This window comes from Malus sylvestris, chromosome 17 (assembly GCF_916048215.2).
Source record: "Malus sylvestris chromosome 17, drMalSylv7.2, whole genome shotgun sequence".
NCBI lineage: Eukaryota > Viridiplantae > Streptophyta > Magnoliopsida > Rosales > Rosaceae > Malus > Malus sylvestris.
In genome coordinates this window covers 28,837,178-28,856,124 of record NC_062276.1, presented here as the reverse complement: position 1 = coordinate 28,856,124, position 18,947 = coordinate 28,837,178, and the positions used below count along the sequence as shown (strand labels likewise).

At 35.4% G+C, this 18,947-nt stretch overlaps 2 protein-coding genes across 2 annotated transcripts in view; both read right to left on the bottom strand.

The window, feature by feature from the left end:
* LOC126612577 (G-type lectin S-receptor-like serine/threonine-protein kinase At2g19130) overlaps positions 1-18,947 on the bottom strand; it is a 42,620-nt gene that overhangs the window by 12,324 nt on the left and 11,349 nt on the right. The gene's annotated exons all lie outside the window — the stretch shown is intronic.
* Positions 2,314-7,254, bottom strand: LOC126612578 (wax ester synthase/diacylglycerol acyltransferase 11-like). Its single transcript, XM_050281040.1, has 5 exons — positions 7,046-7,254; positions 5,379-5,933; positions 3,274-3,621; positions 2,829-2,966; positions 2,314-2,636 (listed from the first exon to the last, which is right to left on the bottom strand). The coding sequence occupies exons 1-5, from the start codon at positions 7,226-7,228 to the stop codon at positions 2,469-2,471; spliced, it is 1,392 nt and encodes a 463-aa protein (XP_050136997.1). The 5' UTR covers positions 7,229-7,254; the 3' UTR covers positions 2,314-2,468.

Here is an 18,947-nt window from a genome sequence, read left to right as displayed (position 1 = left end):
GGCGCAAAAGATTATCACTCTCGGGTTACGCTGGCAAGTGGGGAGTGGCTCTACTGTCCGCATATGGGAGGACCCATGGCTACCTACCCCGTCATCCTTTCGGCCTTTCTCAATTGAACCAGAGGGCTGCTCCCTGAAAACAATCAACGAGCTTATTGACCAATCTACAAAACGATGGAACATTGGGTTGCTTAAGCATCTATTCTCAGTGAAGGAAGTAGATACTATTCGCTCAATCCCATTAAGTTGACGATCCCCACCGGATTCCCTAGTATGGCACTACGACAAAGGTGAAAAATTTATAGTTAGGAGTGCATATCACATTGTGAGGTCTTGGCTCCAACCTACAAATAACGGTGCACCATCCTCAACCTAACCTTTGCCTGCTAGCACACTGTGGTCTAAGCTATGGAATGTAAACGTTCCACCTAAGGTCAAAATTTGTGTACGGAGACTTGGAAATGAGTGGTGCCCCACTCGTGCAAACCTGAATAAACGCCATATCATCATTGAGTTGGAATGCACTCTTTGCAATTCTTATGGTGAGATCACTATTCATTTGATGAAGAATTGCCCATATACAAAGTGTGCATGGATGATGTCTGATTTGGGAGTAATTATGAGGAATGTCCAACACCCATCTTTCCTTGATTGGATTACCGAAACTGTAGGACTTCTTCCCAAGTCCAGCTTTAACTTATTCCTCATGACTTGTTGGGCATTATGGGGGGCTAGAAATGGGAAGTTGTGGAATAGGGAAGTAGTACCCCAGATGTGTGTGTTGAAAGAGCTCGGCAACGGTGGATGGCCTTTGTTAAGGCTAAAACTACTCATGGCTTGACTGCAAGGGCACTAAATAGATCCAAATGGATTCCTCGTCCTCCTGGACGACTCAAAATGAATATTGATGGGGCATGGAATGAAGTCAGTAAGATGGCGGGATTCGGGGCAATTATTCGAGTGATATTAGAGGTTTTGTGAATGCATTTTGTGGCAGTACTGAGGATGTCTTATCTCCTCTGCAGGCGGAACTGGTGGCTTTTCGGGAGACTGTGTATTGGGCAATAAATGGGGAAATTTCAAACTTATCTTTTGAGATAGATTTACTTCAGATTGTGGAGGCTTTGAAGAATCCAACTCTAAACTTGTCCACAATTGGACAAGTGGTGGAGGACGTCAAAGCACTACTCCATCCAATCACTTAAGCTACTATTACCCATACTTGCCGCAATACAAACTCTGTTGCTCATCGACTCGCACGGATTGGGCTCTCATTGACCCAACAATGTGAATGGAATGAGACTCCTCTAAGTGTTATTATGGACTTACTTGTAGAAGACTATGTACGGCATTGATTCAAAATTGTATGATGTAAAACTCTTTTGATGAAATGAAATCTACTATTGTATCTTTTCAAAAAAAAAAAAAGCATACATATACAATGGCCCAATTACAAATAAAGTAAAACACTAATAGATGGACCCCCAAAACAAAAAACCCAACACAAAAGTTGAGCCCAGAACAAACAAACAGAAGCAAAACCCAGCCTAAAGGTTGAGTCCACAACAAACACATAGAAACAAAACCCTAGCAACCTTATCACCGATTGGCTAGCACCAGAGATCTCGACAACAAGAACCCCAACATGAAGAAAAAAAAAGTTAGATCAACCTCGTAGAGCCACCAAAACATCTGCCGCCACAAACTGAACCAAGAACCAAGGAAGCAAGCAAGATGACAGATCCCACGAGAAACATCACCAACAAGGGCGAACATCGGGGAGGACCAACAAGGGTTCACAAAAGTGATGGTGCGAACACCCGAGCCAAAGCTCTACACACCCTCCCATAGATTCGTGACAAATTACGGTGAACATCAACAGTAGTTGAATGGAATTTGGTATGGTCAAAGAGATGATGGAGCCAGATGAATAAAATGATGGAAGAGAATGAAAAAAGGAGGATGGAGGACACGTAGAGAATGGAGTTTGTAACCTTCTGGTAATGATGAGTTCATTTGAATACGTATTTTTCCTGTGAACTAGAGGTTAATGTTATTTTTTATTCTATTGGAGGTTATTGTTAAGTTTTATTGTATTGTGTATCAGATCTAATTTACCTATGAGTTCTAGTCGGTTCTACCGAATGCGACTTATGGATCTTAAACGTATCTAGACATCAAAGCGTAATATCTTTTATCATTTACACAATTAAAAGTTTAAAAGAATAATTGAAGTTAATGATGGTTCAACTCATATGAAGATGACGTGTTAATAAGAATACTCACAAAATAAAAAGTTCAAATACACACAAGTAATAACAAAATCATAGTTATTAACCAACTATTACAAATGTAGTATTATTTTGTAAGTTTTCAATAACTTCTTACTCAAATTATAAATTTCGACAGAAATGCGCATAATAACGCTATAATTTGTTCTGTGTAATAGTAGAATTTCAAATGAGTGACTATTTTTCAGTGCTATTTTCCACAGGATATTTGTCCGAGGCATTGAATATCATATCATGGGCGTTTTCCATGCACAACTTCAGTTTTTGTGGATCTATGGTGCCTTTTTTCATTGTTAAGGTAAGCCTCACCTTTCCCATATAACTTAGGACTGATATGTCAAGATCCTGCAGGTACACGTAAATTGTGTTACCTATATATATATAACATGTCTATGCTATCATTGAGAAAACACACCTTATATATGTGTGTGTGTGTGTGTGAAATATGTTTATATAACTTTTAATTTTATATGCACCTAATTTTGAAAACAAAACGATGCATATTGTTTCCAAAACTTTTGAGACCCTGTTGCTTACCTGAGGTGATCCAACTAACATAAAGTATAATCCTTTTATTGGTTGGTTTGCCAAAGACATTTGTTCCACGGGCCCAATCATATTTGTGAATGCCATGCTCGAGTTCTTTAATGTTCTACGGATGTATCTTGATGCTGCCTGCACCACAAGTAGCATTCTAATTTTTAAATAAATGTTGTACATATGTAATATCGCATGCATTTTCTTAGGGCTCGTTTGGTGTACATAATTGGATGGATTAGATACTAAACTAAAGAAAACTTTTTCATTCTAGTCCTTCATAAAATAGTACGATTAGAAAGAATAAATTTTCTTCATAACTAATCCTGTTATGATTCCTTCCAAATGAAAATCATTCATTTCCGTCTTCAATATACCTTAATACGTAAAAATTATCTATTTCAATTCAATCATGTCTACCAAACTAATACTTAAATTTACTTACCTCATGGCCTTCAAACATGTTCAACATCTTCAATAGCCCAATAGTGAAATAAATAGCTAAAGAATTTCTTTTCATCTTGATAAATTTTTGAGCCTCCCAGACGAAGTCAAGCGCATTTGAGAATTCAGTCAACTTGGGAATGGGAACCTGCAAGAATGCAAAATGATTTCCCCATGGGCTCTTGCTGTCGGGTTTGACCATTTCTTCAATCGAAGTATAATTCCCCATGATCCTCGTATTTAGTAAAACCAATGCAGTGCTATGGGCTTCCCTTGAGCTTTGGTTCATCTCTTGCATATATAGTCGAGAGCCAAGAAAGACCATCCCGGTAAGGACGTCATTTATCGTCTGTGATAGTAAATAAGTTAATTATGCTACAATTTATTATAAATTTGAAAGTATGGTGTTTGATGATTTGCATGTTGTGTGTGTATTTTATATTCTATTTTTTGATATTCTCCATTTTTTAAACCATGAGATGTAAGAGATTTTTGTTACTAGCCATTAAAAGATCTATATAAATGTGTAATGTATGGGGAGTCGAAGGACTGACTGAAAGTTCCCATTTTAACTGTTTCACGTTGGGCTTCAACTATATCAAGACCACTGGTGAAATTTTGATAAATTATGTGTTATTTTATAGGATAGTTAAACAAATTTGAGTATTGAGAATCTGATACAGATAGAGGAAAAGGTTAATTTTGAAGATCATGGTTTCATGGCTTCTTCATTAGCTTCAATAGGTCAGATTAATGTTACATAGTTTGGAATTTAGGACGAACTAGCCAGATTGACTTTGGCAAAAAAATAAATTAGGCAGGTTTTGACTTTCTTAAGTAAATTTACTTTAAATTTTAGTGGCTAATTGTAATCATGCCCACCATATGCACGGGGTAGGTTTTTATTACGGCATTCAGATCTTTTTGGGGGCGTTTGTTGCGTCGGACTATCTCGGACTGGACTAGCTTTAAGGACTAAGCTGGACTAGCTTAGACTAGACTAAGCTGGACTAACTTAGTGAAGTGTTTGGTGCATTGTTGGACTAAGAAGCTGGATAATAACAAATTCTAATATTATATTATTTAATATATAAATTATTAATATTTTATTATGATCTAGGTGACCGGAGATGACGAGGAGTCTATCAAGAGTGGTTGTTGAGCATGACGAGGACGAGAGGAGATAGTCTTAGCTAGTCCCATGGTTATTGGGGGGTCTCGCTAAGACCTCTTAGTGAAGGGTTTTGTCCATGCTAGTCCCCTTTAGTCTCATTAATGTTAGTCCCAGCATGGAACAAACACCTTATTGGACTAACAGCTAGTCCAGTCCAGTCCAGTCCTACTTAGTGAGGGCAAACAAACGCCCCCTTTAGGTTTACAGGCATTGAGATTGACCTGCAAGCAGACGGTTAGCCTAGCCTATATATTCAGTTTATGTCCTGCCCGAATCCGTAAATTTATATTCAGGCAATATGTGGCTTAAAAAGAAGTGAAAACATTTTATATTTTTTTTTTAAGTTTTAATAAAACACTGACGGTACTGTTTATTTTTAATGAATAAATCACACTTAATGAAAAATCACATTCTTACATTTTTCTGATACTATTCACTATGCCTTTATTTTTCATTTTTTATTAAAGAAAACTTTAACGAAAAGCTATCGGTACTGTTCACTTTAACGAAAAATCATATTTTTACACTAAAAAATCAATCTTGATACTATTCACTTTAGCCTGTATTTTGTCTTTATCTTTAAAATTTAAAGTTTTCAATTCTTTTTCATTAGTTTTCCTTTTATTAAAACTAAAGTTTTTTTAGATTTTAGGGGGTGGATCAATCGCTTTGGAAATTTAAACATTTGGAAGAAAAGTATCATTAGACTAGAAAAATAAAGTGTTGCAAGACCAATGTCCAATTTTCATAATAGAATTTAAATATTAATTATCAATCATGACTCTATAATGTTAAAATTAACAAGGATATTTTTTTCTTTTTATCAACAAGAGATGGAAGATCAACATGAAAGCTTATTCCCGTGTTTTAGAAAGAAAAAAACACACCCACATGCATAAACCAAAATATTACAGAGAAAACCTGAGACTTACCACTTCAAGTCTGTTCTTAATTAATCTGATGTGATCAAGAGAGATCGTCACAGTTGATACTATAATTGGCGTGAACTCAAGTTCATTGTTCGAGGATTTTATTGGTGATAGATCATCTTCCCCAATGATGCTCTTTGAAATGCCCCACCAAATATCGGATATGGTGTTCAACAAGGATGAGAAAGTTTTGGTCATAACATTTTCATTCTTCGGTTTCGATGGCTTCCGTGAAGGAAAAGTTAGGGGAAGAGAAGGATTGTCAGCCCTTTGTAGACAAGAGAGAAGAGCGCCCATGAGTGAGTAGCCATCACCTAACGCATGGTGCAACTTAAATACTACATTACCAGCTGCATTGCGATTTGGGTACTTTATAACATGAATTTCCCATAGTGGTTTGTCTTGTGGAAATCTTTTTGTTGCTACGTTTGACAAGTAGTCGTCAAAATACTCGTCATATGATTCATTCGACAAGTTGGAAGGGAAGATTGGAGTTTTAACATGGTCTTCAAGCTTCACTTCAACCCTTTTCCATTGTTTCTTTCCATTTTTTTCAATCTGTTTCCAAAATAAATAATTACTGCTCATGAAAAAGAGTACTCCAAAAGATACTTCAAACGTGCTCAAAAACATTTAGCCCACGTCCTATAATGATGCAATATTACCATAATGATCTAGTACAATGCTTTAGATCTAAAACTTTATCAAGCTTAGGGATATCATTCAATGGGAGGAAATAAAATACAACATATAAGTGTATGGTTCCACTTCTAATATTACCGTGACCTTTTGTAATAAAACTCAACACCTACCAATAGGTGGTTAAGTTGAGACAAAATTCCATACATCGCACTGGATAGGCATCATATTCATGGAATATGATTCACTTTCAAGATGCCTTGGTGGTGAAATGGTAGACACGCGAGACTCAAAATCTCGTGCCGGGAAAAGTATACAGAAAAGATAGTTCTTTTCTATTATATTAGCATTTTCATTAGTATTAGATTAGTATTAGTTAGTGATCTCGGCTCAGTGAATCCTTTCTTCCAATGGCTCGTCTCTTAATATCGAACAAGATCAAACAATCAAACCGACAAAGGCATCAAGTGATCCAATTTTAATATATTATAAGGCAAGCACTTAATACCACGATCAAATTGTATTGTTTAGTATAATTATTGTATTTAAAAATAAAATAAAAAAGAAAATTGTTATTAACACTCTAAAAATTTCATTCTACACTCCAAACTTTCTATATTAGGAAAGAAAAATACACTTGTTCAGAGTGTAAAATGAGATTTTTGGAGTGCCAATAATACCTCCCTAAAAAAATCCCTTCATGACCTTGTTTAAAATTCACTCCAAACCTGAAGAGTTTGAAATGTAGTTTTCCCTATAAACTAACTATGCTCACCTGTGGAAAATATTGAAACCAATAAAAAAGAAAAGAAAAAAGAAATTGTAGTTGGATCCTTTACTTATAAATGATAAATCTTAAGTTCGACTCACTTTGATAGTTTATTGCGAGAATTAACATAAATATCCAACTTCCAAGTAAACTTTTCAAACAAAATTTGCGTTTGAAAAGTTGTTTAATAAGTAAAAGGAAGGAAACAAAGAGTATGAGAGAGGGAGAGAGAGAGAGAGAGAGAGAGAGAGAGAGAGAGTACCATGATAGAGGAGAAGCGTGGGTTGATAGGCAGGAACACGTTCTCGAGCAATGACAGAAATTGAGAGTCATCAATTGGAATTTCATATTCCAAAACAGCAAGAATTGATATTGATAAAACAGAGTTGTTGAAATAGTGGCCAGTAGGGCTCACTGGCTCCAGTCCCTCTTCCCAAATTTCCATCTTGATATAACTTTCATCAATTTGCATGATCGGCTATGTATTTATAGAATAAAGTGGCCATCAAACGGATGGCTTTAATGTTATCACTGTTCCTACCGTTGAACAGACAATTATCTTCTTAATAACAGGTCTCATTGTTCACCACTATAATTATTGTGTATGCTCATCAAATACCTAATTAATGTTATGTGTTATTTCACCTAACTCTAGTTAATTGTCCTATTAAATGTTACTTTTTCAATTTAAAAAAAAAATTAGAATCAAAGTTAAGTAAAATGACACATGTCAAATTACACTATATTTTATGGTAGTAAGCAAAAATGCTTCCTCTAATCACACGTCTCATTTATGTCTTGTTTTTTACTTTTTAGTCAAAATGGTCCTTAAGATTTGCGTAACACATAACTTTGGTTCATGAGATTTAAAATCAATAGAAGTGGTTTATCAGATTTTCCACCATCCATTATTTTGGTCCTTACGTTAAAAAACTCCGTTAGGTTGAGAGTATAACACATAACTTTGATTCCTGAGATTTGCATAATACATAATTTTGGTTTCTGAGATTTTCATAACACATAACTTTGGTTCCTGAGATTGTCCACTATCAATCATTTTGGTCATTCCATTAAAAAGCTGGGACCACTTAACGGAGTTTTTTAATGAAATGACCAAAATAATGGATGACTGACAATCTCAGAGGCCACTTCTATTGATTTTAAGTATCAATGACCAAAGTTATGTGTTATAAAAAACTCAGAGATCATTTTAGCTAAATATACCTTTTTTTTTAGTTTTATTTTTTTTAAATTTTATTTTATGAACAAACGATATTATAATGAGAATTCTCACCTACTAAATACCACAATAACGTAGTATCAAGTGGCACCTGCCCAACAACAATGAGCAAAGAAAACTGAATCGCAGACTCGGATCAAAAACCTCAGAAGCCATAAATGTGTAAGGCTGAATCACAGCAACCAAAAACCATCAAGAAGAGATACAAATGAATAATAAGATGAAAATCAAGGTCTGAATATGAACAATCACTGCCCATATTTACTTTTAATTAGATGAAAACAAAGCTCGTCGCGAAGCGTATTTGCCTTCCTCGTTGTCGCTTAGGAACGGTTCCAATTCACCTGCATCCTCCGAACCAATTTATGCTTACAGCACCATTCTCAATGCCCTCTGCAAGTCCTCTTTCCAGCAGCAGTTCTGCGATCATAGTTATTTTGTTCCTCTTATTGGGTGTTTCAGCAAAACATTTCACTGATACTGTTTCACAAAATGAAACAACAAGATATGGGCGTATTTGCGTTCCTTGTTGCCGCTTAGGAAAGATTCCAACCACCCTAGTCACCGCTGAAGCTCATCCTCACCGACCGCAAAGTTCCTTCTCTATCGAATTCTTCACTATATCTTCCATTCTCAAATTTCCAACTCCACAAAACATTTGTTGTTTGACTGGATGGATGAATGGATCACGATCTAGTGCGAGAATTCAAGAGAGAAAGATCTCGAGGAGAGAGATAGAGAAAGAAAAGGAACTTTGCCGGTGGTGAAGGTGAGCTTTGGCGGTGAGTGGGAGTGGTTGGAGTAGGTTGTTGTCCGGTGTTTATTTGAATGTGTTGTTTTTATTTTTCTTTAATTTTTATAATTAGTAAATATATAATAGTTAACAGTGCTAATTTTCGAACGAGTAGAGAGGGTCAAATGTCAAAAAATTCCTAAAGATATAAAAATAAATGCAATCAGAAGACAGTAGACCTTGGCCCCTTAAAACGACGCGTTTTGTGTTGTCAATGTTAATTCGTAGGGATGGATTTTTTTGCCAAATTGCCATGCCAACCGAATTGCCAACCGTGCCATACCGATTTTGTGCCAAATTTTTTGTACCAATCGGTAATGGTACGGTATTGTAACGTACCAAAATTTCATGGTACGGTATTGGTAATGGATACCATTACCACGGTATTACCGTACCATACCGAAAATACAATATAATTTATAATTTATAATTTATATAATACATAATTATATAACACATATTTATAATATTCCAATAATTTGAAAATAAAACCCTACTTATATTAGCATTGTTGTTGGTGACTTTGATCTCTTAAAATTGTGGAAATCAAACACAAAAGAGTTCCTAATTCTTTCACAAATAGCCAAAATATCTTTGTAACCTCCACTTCTACTGTTGCTAGTGAAAATGTATTTAGTCTAGGGAGGAGGGTTGTGAACCCTTTTAGGGTATCCTTGACTCCTAAAATAATGGAGGCACTAGTGTGTACTAGTGGTTGGCTTAGGGCAGGTGAAGTAAACTTCTACAAGGACCAACGGAAGATATGCTTAAATTTTACAAGGAAATAGAAGAAGAGAAAACAAGAAAGATATGCTTTAATTTTTTTTAGTAAATTTGTTATTAAATGGTTTTCAACTTTAATTCTTCTTGCTACTAATTAATATGTTTTTCTTTGTTTGTAATGTAGGCTTGACACAAACTCAATCTTCTACAAGTTCAATGCCTCCTCCAAAAGCTTCGACATCTCAAGCTTGAATAATTGATCAATGAATTCTCCTTTTTGAAGTTTACTTCCAATTTTCATTTGGTTTGAAACTTTAATTTCTATTTGGATTGTTAACTTCTATTTGTTTTGGTTCGTAACTTCTATTTGGATTGTAAGCTTAATTTTCATGATGAATCTTGATATTTCATTTGAATTATTATGTGTGTGAATTGTGAATGATGAATAATAGATGAATTTAATCTATAATGTATGACATAAAGGTACAAAAAAAAAAGTTTTGCCCTTGAATTGGGTTAAAAAAACAAAAACATATTTTGTCCCAAAACAAAATGGCAATTACCATTGCCATACCATGCCAACCAAACTTTTGACAATACCGAACTTCGGTATACCGAAAGTTTGGTACGGTAATTGGTACAAGGGTTTTGGTACGGTAACCGTACCGAACCCACCCCTCGTACAGAGACACAAAACCAAATGCAATCAAAAGGCAGCAGACCTTGGCCCCAGAAAACGATGCGTTTTATATTGTCAATGTTAATACCGTTGAACGGTAAAATTTCTTCTTTATAACAGGTCCCATATATAGTTAGTTTCCTTGGCGGTGTTAATTAATACCGTTGAAACTAACATTCAAACTTCAAGGGGAGTTGTATAGCGTTGTTCAGCAAAAAGGGTAGCTGCATAACTAATACAAGTGTACGTCAATTTTACATCAACCAATAAGTGATAAAGTTAGGACAGTATTAGTGTGGTTAGGAGTTGATCAATGTTTCATCTATCTGAATATCGAACAAGATCAAACAATCAAGCTAACCAAAAGAATCAAGTGATACAATTTTAATCTATTATAGGACAACTACTTAATATTACGATTTAATAGTATTGTTTAGTATGAATTCGTTATATAAAAAAAAATCCATTTTGGTGCCCCAAAAAAAAACACACACTTCACGACCTTGTTCATAAGTCACTCCAACCTTCAACTAAAGTATTCAAACAAAATTTGCTTTTGAAAAGTTGTTTAACAAGTAAAGGGAAGGAAACAAAAAGTATGCGAGAGAGAGAGAGAGAGAGAGAGAGAGAGAGAGAGAGAGAGAGTACCATTATAGAGAGAGAGAGACTTAACATAATTCTCCAACCTTCAACTAAAGTTTTGTTTATCGAGGTTATGGCTATAATCCTGATGCTAAGGAAAGTGGCTCCTGACTTTAGTATTGAATGCATTCTTGGTGATATCGAGGTTATGGTGCGAAGATTGAAGGCTGTGGTTTTCAACTATGTGTCTAGAGAGTGCAATAGCTCGGCTCATTCAGTGGTCAAATTTGTGTTGAAGGAGGGTTGAACTTTCATTTGGAATTGTATTGGTCTAGATTTTTTGTTTAATACCCTGACTAAAGATGTAAACATCTCTATTCATCTTTAATATATTTCTATCTTTGAGGGGAAAAAAAAAAAACTAAAGTTTTGTTTATGAGAGAGAGAGAGAGAGAGAGAGAGAGTACCATTACAGAGGAGAGGGTTGATGGGCAGGAACACTTCTCGAGCAACGACAAAGTCTGAGAGTCATCAATTGGAATTTCACATTCCAAAACACCAAGAACTGATACCTATAAAACAGAGCTGTTGAAATAGAGGGCATTAATAAGGCTCACTGGCTCCAGTTCCTCTTTCCAAACCTCCATCTTGGTTTATGTATGTACAAGCAGAGAACACATATTTTGTGTATGAATAATTTCTCTTAATAAATGCATATTTTTTTTAATATTACATAATTACTGTTTTGTCATTCTTATGTAAATATTGTGTATCAAAAGTGAGGGTAAAATTGGAAAAATAAGTATATGATTATCATTTTCTAAAAAAAAAAGAGGGTAAAATAGGAAAATTAGGGATGTGATTGTCATTTTGTCAAAAGATACAAAATTACTATTTTACCCTCATTTTTGTTGTGTATCAAAATGAGTGCAAAATAAGAAGAAAAAAAAGTTAACAAGGAGGGTTCTCTTAATAGTATAGATACTATTCAAATTATAAACCTTTCATCAGTTTGCATGAACGGCCATGTATTTATAGAATAATGTGACCAGCAAAAAGGTCTGATGTCATAGCATTTTTGTTTACCACTATAATTATAGTGTATGCTTAGCACATATTTAATCATTTGTCATGTGTTATTTCATCTAATTCTAGTCAACTTTCATATTAAATGTTACTTTTTTACTTTTGAAAAAAAAAAAAAAACTAAAGTTAAGTAAAATGACACATGCCAAATTATTAAGTATATGGTGAGCATATACCATAGTTTATGGTAATGAGCAAAATGCTCTCCCTAATTACATATCTCCTTTTCAACCAAAAAAAAAATTACATGTCTCATTTGTTTCATTTTATTATTATTATTTTTAAACGATATTCTACACTAAGGGGAGAGAAAAACTTGTGCAGGGCTCAATTTGTCACTAGATCATACTAAGTGGCACTACTATATTCAAAACTTGCCATGTGTTAAACCAAACTGATGGAGGACTCTCCTTATTAAGTTTAACTTTAAATTACAAAAAAAAAAATTAAATTATAACATAATTGATTAGTTAATTAAAATCGAAAAACAAAAGACTGTCTCAAGTGCACCTCATCCTTTTCCTTGTCCTCACCAACGAGAATTTTTTAATTGTGATGGGAACATGGGTGGTATACTACGTGTTTTTAGGTAAGTAGTAGACAATTATATTTTTTTAAGTTATTAACTTTTTGACACACATATATCCCACAATTTATGTAATGATACATGATGTATCATCCCGTGTGATGGTCACACTGAAAAATCTCTTCTTACCAACTAACCCCATCATTTAAATCCATTAAATCTTCTTTCATTCGTTAAACCTATAAAAACCTGTTAATAAACCTGAGAAATACCTTGTTTTCCTCTACTGATCAGTGTCTTTTTTTTTAAGCGATACTTTGGATGCGATCCCTAATCATTAACATTCTTTGACTAAAACCTTAATGATATTCAAAGTTTGATCAAAGTCCTTGACTTTGTACACCTCATTATATTACAATTAATATTTATATTTTTATAGTTTTGACATTAATTGTTTGATATTTTATGAGATTTATAATCCTATAAATTTAAAATCCCTCATTATAATACTATTAGAAATGGTTACAATAAAAAAATTCAAACATTTTGATTGAATAAATGGATAAAAACTATGTAAAAATAAGAAATAATAAATGGCAAAAGAATGTATCCATAGTGTTAAAAAAATTAGTACATTTCACATATAACAAAGTGTTACATTAATAAAGAAGAATGGGTACATTATAAATAAATTAGGGTACATATAAAAGATTAAAAAATTATGAGTACAAATGAATTTTTAAAAAATATAGGCGCTAAAAGAAATTAATACATGGGTACAAAGTAAAACTAAAAAGAAAATACTACAAATTTAAAAAAAAATGTTGCAAATTAAAATTGGGTACAAACTAAAAATATAAATATATGATACAAAGTTTAGGCATAAAACATAAATATACCATATGTAATTTTTCTATCATTGATTAAATATACAATGTTACGTGACAGTATACACATGGGTACAAACACAAATAAAACTTTAAAAAAATGGGCACAAAAAGAAACTAATATATGGGTACAAATTAAAAATGAAAAAAAAACTGGTACAAATTAAAAATAGGTACAAACTAAAAATGAAAATATATGATACAAAATTTAGCCATAAATATAAATATATTAATTGTAACATTTTTAACACTAAAGGAATATATTTAAAAATAAAAATATTTTATTATTCAAATAATTAATGATGTTATTAATATCCAAGGACCTTGATCAAAAATTGAAAATGAATAGGATTTTAATCAATAGAGTAGCAAAAAGAAAGATGTGAACCTATTTTCTTTTTTTTTATAATAAAGATACATAAATTATTGTCGATGTGTTTTAAGGTTGTAAAGAGGATAATTTGTTAAGAAAGAAATAGGAGGGTTTTATTTGGTCGGGTTTGGCTGTCACTTGTCTGTATATTTAATAAAAACATTCTAGTTAATCACCCACTAACAAAGATTATATCAAACAAATCTAACAAACTGTTCCGACTTTTCTTTTTTAATTACATCTCACAAAATCTTAAAATTAGTCACGTGATATACTATCTTATATTCCAAATGTTGATGCACAAAATCAGTGGAGACTTTGGTATAATAGAAAATGTTAAGTTTGTGACCTTCGCTAGATTGCTCCGGTCACTAGTGTGGATAAGTATGTAAATGGATAGAGACAGGGAAGCAAACACAAGATGTACGTAGTTCACTCAGATTGGCTACGTCCACGGAGTAGAGGAGTTCTCATTAATTGTGAAGGGTTTACACAAGTACATAGGTTCAAGCTCTCCTTTAGTGAGTACAAGTGAATGATTTAGTACAAATGACATTAGGAAATATTATGGGAGAATGATCTCCTTTTATAGAAGAGAGTTTCTAGCTTTGTTTTGACATTAACACGTGTCGTGTTGTGATCGGCTTCTGATGTTGACACGTGTCGCGTTATGATTGACTTCTGATGTCGATACGTGTCGCACTGTGATTGGCCTTCTGGTTGGAGGGAAACTCTTCTGGGTCCTTGAGGGTATAACGTTGACCGGTGCTCAGTAGTTTCGGGATTGGTCAAGTATGGTACAAACAATGCTCCCCTAAGTTCCCGAGTAAGGGAAATTTCTCGGTTGAAGACTTGCAAGATCCAAGCCGCTGAGTAATCACGAAACTTCTAAGTACCGAAGTGTGGTATCGTTTTCACTTACCTTATCTGTCTCATAGGTAGATGTGACATCTTCTATGGAAGTACTTTTCCTCCATCCAGGGGTAGTATTTTTAACCGGTGGAGATGCACAAGGTAATGTACCAATTTCACTTGAAGCTTACCTGTAGTTTCAGGCTTGGTCAAATACGATACAAATCATGTAGTAGGAGTCTCCCAAGTCGTTGAGCTAGGAGATCTGCCGAAAGAGGTGACAGACAAGATAAACAATTAGAGCTCCTAACAATCAGTCCCAGATCAGAAGTTTGATTTCGAGTTCCGTCTGATTATTCTCATTCTCCCTATCTTGCAGGCAGTAAGAAGGATACAGAGAAGAAAAAAGAGAATAGATGATATGAGATACTTTTTCTTTTGAAGAAGTAACTTTCCACAAGCTTATTTTTGAACTGGGCTGGAGGGTTTTCTGGTTTTCTGGTTTCCTTCCAAAGTATAAGGCCGACTCATGAATTTGAGGGTCAAAACAAGTCCATCAAATGAATAGTGCGTTCGACCTTGATGATATGTAATACTTTTGTTGTTGACAAAGTAATAGATGAATCGGCACATGTTCTGTTACACCTGTCTCCACATGCTTCCTTGTATCCTTCTCACTTGCCCTATCTGTTCCTCAGACAGATGTGGTATCTTTTCTAGAAGTATAAGATGTTGAATATGAGTACTCGAGAGCAATATCAGGTAAGTAATCAAGCAAGGAGTTCTAGGTAGTCAGTTCCTGATTGGAAGCTTGATTCCAAGTACTGACTGATTGTTATCTTTCTCATTGTCTTGCAGGTAAGAATAAGGCCAAAGGAAAAGACAGGGAAAAAGCATGATATGAGATACTCTTGCTTTTAACCCTGATTATATGAGATACTCTTGCTCTGGTGTGACTTGTTTGCAGAGGTATTATAGGGGGAAAAGAACCTGAGTATTTCGAGAAACTCCGCTGAGAGTGCCTTCTTGGATGTGAAGAAAAGTTGAGCATTTTTTTTTATTTACAGGTCTGCCTGGTTGTGGAGGATAAAGGTCGATATATATAGGAATTGTCCCAACAACGAGTGGTAACGCTGTTCCTTTACCCTTATCGGTCATAGCAATGTAGCGGGAGCTGCAAGATTCACGTGTTTTAACTTTGTCAGAGCACTTTGAAAAAGTGGTATGTGGTATCTGGAAAGCTGATGTTGCATGTGAAGATTGCAGACAAGCTTTATCCAAGGAAATCTGGCTCTCAAAATTCAAAGAGCGGTGCCTCTTCGATTTTTGAACAAGCAATCCTGATGGGGATTTGGCTCTCGAGATTCGCAGAGCGTTGCCTCTTCGATTTTTGAACAAGCAATTCTATTAGGGATCTGGCTCTCGAGGTTTAAAAAGCAGTGCCTCTTTGATTTTTGAGAAAACGATCCTGGTAGGAGTCTGGCTCTCAAGATTCGGATATCGGTGCCTTTTCGATTTTTGAGTAAGTAATCATGGTGGAAGTCTTGCTCTCGAGATTTGGGGAGCGGTGCCTCTTCGATTTTTGAAAAAGTAATCTTGTTGGGAGCGTTTTCTCGATGTGAGTAAAGGTTGGGCATTTTTGCCAGTCTTCCTTGCCACGGAGCACAGAGGTTGACACACATGAGGACTTTCCAGTTATCAAGCAGTGGTGCTGTTCCTTTACCCTTGTCGGTAATGGTAGGGTAGCTGAACCTTCAAAATTTATGTGTCTAAACTTTATCAGAGATCTTTGGCAAAGTTATTTGTGGTACCTGAGGAGCTGATGTTGCGTGTGGGGATTGTCGACATATTTTACACAGGAAAATCTGCTTCTCAAAATCTGGAGAGTGGTGCCTCTTTGATTTTTGAACAAACGACCTTGTTGCCCTTTCTTTTCTAAGGGCACCAATTGTATGCAAGAAGTACGTTCAGAGAGTTATTGCTTGTAGGAATTTCCCCTTATTTTCGTACTTAAGAGATTTATTGGACTTCATTTCTCCTTCATCATTTCTGAAAATGTCTAGCCTATCCAACTGTCGTTTTGACTTGAACTTGGGTGAAGAGGCAGCCATGCCTCCTCATGACAACATATGGCGTCCATCCTTCTTATCCCCTACTGGTCATCTTACTGTTGGGGTCTCTGTGATGAAGAATGATATGACTGCTGTGGTGGTGGCCATGAACCTTCTCACTCCCAAAGATAACAGACTACTTTCCAAACGGTCTGATGAGTTAACTGTTAATGATTCTCTGACTCTCAATGTTCAGTGTGTATGTTCTGTGTCTAATACAGCCCAACGCCTATTTGTTCGAACCCGCCAAGTTGAATCATTGGCGGCTAAAGTGATAAGTCTCAAACAGGAGATTAGAGGGCTCAAACATGAGAATAAACAATTGCACATGCCTGCACATGACTATGCTACAAACATGAAGATGAAGCTTGACCAGATGCAGGAATCTGATGGTTAGATTTTACTTGATCATCAGAGGTTTGTGGGTTTGTTCCAAAGGCATTTATTGCCTTCGTCTTCTTGGGCTGTACCGCGTAATGAAGCTCCAAATGATCAACCTCCAATGCCTCATCCTTCTGGGGTTATGTCTAGTACTAAGGCTCCGAATGATCACCCTCCGGTGCCTTTTCTTTCTAGGGTTCTGCCGACTGCTGAGACTTCTCATGAGCAACTTTTGTAAAGGCTCCCTCTTGTTTGTTTATTTTGATTCATATATATGTACATATTTGTAACTTATCGGAGATATCAATAAATAAGCTTTACTTCATTTCAATGCATTGTGTTAAATACACGAAAGCCACAACATCCACATTAGGAATGGAAAGACCTGGGCTGCTAGTGAGTGCAATGGGGAAAGTTTTCTCTATTCATAGTAGGTACGAAGACCCTAGCAGACCCTCCCAACATTCGAATACGTAACATGATCTCCTTCAACATCCTTTTGGGCACAGGGACGCGAGAACCAATCCTAGGACGAAGCCGAGCCGATACGATAGTCGGGCGAAGGGAGCGAACCTCTCTCGCTGGTCGAGTAAGTAAACAGAATCAAAGTTAGAGCCTCCTGCCTTTCATTTCTTTGAATTTTTTCTTTTGTTGAAGCTTGTATGTTGAAGCTTTGTGAGTGAAGCATGTATGTTGAGGTAGTGGTCCCTTAATTTCCCGAGTGAGGAAAACTTCTTGGTTGGAGACTTGAAAAATCCAAGTCACTGAGTGGTCGTGAGACTTCCGAGTATCAAGGTGTAATAGCATATGGTAGGAGTCCCCCAAGTCTCCGGTTGAGGGAGTTGACGAAAGAGGCATTTCCTTTCTAAGTGGTAGCCCAAAACTCCTCCTTCATATATATTTGTTATGAAAGTTGTTAGGCCCAAAGAAGAGGAAGTCTAGACAATTTTTTTTTTTTCGATTTTTCGAATTTTCAAATTTTCGAATTTTCAAATTTTCAAATTTCCGAATATATATATATATTTAAGCTTTGTAGGTAAAGCTTTGGTGTTGAAGCTTTGTAGGTGAAGCTTTGAGGTTGAAGCTTTGTTGGGTACCATGAATTGATTTTGCTTCACACTATCTTGATCAAGAGTGTGTGAAGCTTTTGTGTTGAAGCTTTGTAGGTGAAGCTTTTGTGGGTGAAGCATTAGTGTTGAAGCTTTGTAGGTGAAACTTTTGTAGGTGAAGCTTTGTAGGTGAAGCTTTTGTGTTGAAACTTTTTTTGGTGAAGCTTTGGTAGGTGAAGCTTTGTTGGGTACCATGAATTGATTTTGCTTCACACTATCTTGATCAAGATAGTGTGACGCTTTTGAGAATTTGTAGTTGCCCTCCATTTGTTGAAACTTTTGTTGGTGAAGCTTTTGTGGTGAAGATTTGTAGGTGAATCTTTGTTGGGTACCATGAATTGATTTTGCTTCACACTATCTTGATCAAGATAGTGTGAAGCTTTTGAGAATTTGTAGTTGCCCTCCATTTGTTGAAGCTTTTGTTGGTGAAGCTTTTGTGGTGAAACTTTGTAGGTGAAGCTTTGAGGTTGAAGTTTTGTAGGTGAATCTTTGTTGGGTACCTTGAATTGATTTTGCTTCACAATATCTTGATTAAGATAGTGTGAAGCTTTTGAGAATTTGTAGTTGTCATCCATTTGTTAAAGCTTTTGTTGGTGAAGCTTTTGTGGTGAAGCTTTGTTGGGTACCATGAATTGATTTTGATTCACACTATCTTGATCAAGATAGTGTGAAGCTTTTGAGAATTTGTAGTTGTCCTCCATTGATAAAAATTATTTGAATTTCCCAATTTCCTTTTTTTTTTTTGTTCTAACTTGGTGTATCTAGACCATTATGTATTTGTGCTTTGTTGGAATGGAAATCTTTCCCTTGACCAAAAAAAAA

Coding starts and splice junctions, on each gene's coding strand:
- LOC126612578 (XM_050281040.1), bottom strand. CDS start 7,228: ATGGAAATTTGGGAAGAGGGACTGGAGCCAGTGAGCCCTACTGGCCAC. Junction 2,967..3,273: donor ACATGTTTGAAGGCCATGAG/GTAAGTAAATTT, acceptor CTTGTGGTGCAG/GCAGCATCAAGATACATCCG. Junction 2,637..2,828: donor TGTTAGTTGGATCACCTCAG/GTAAGCAACAGG, acceptor GTGTACCTGCAG/GATCTTGACATATCAGTCCT.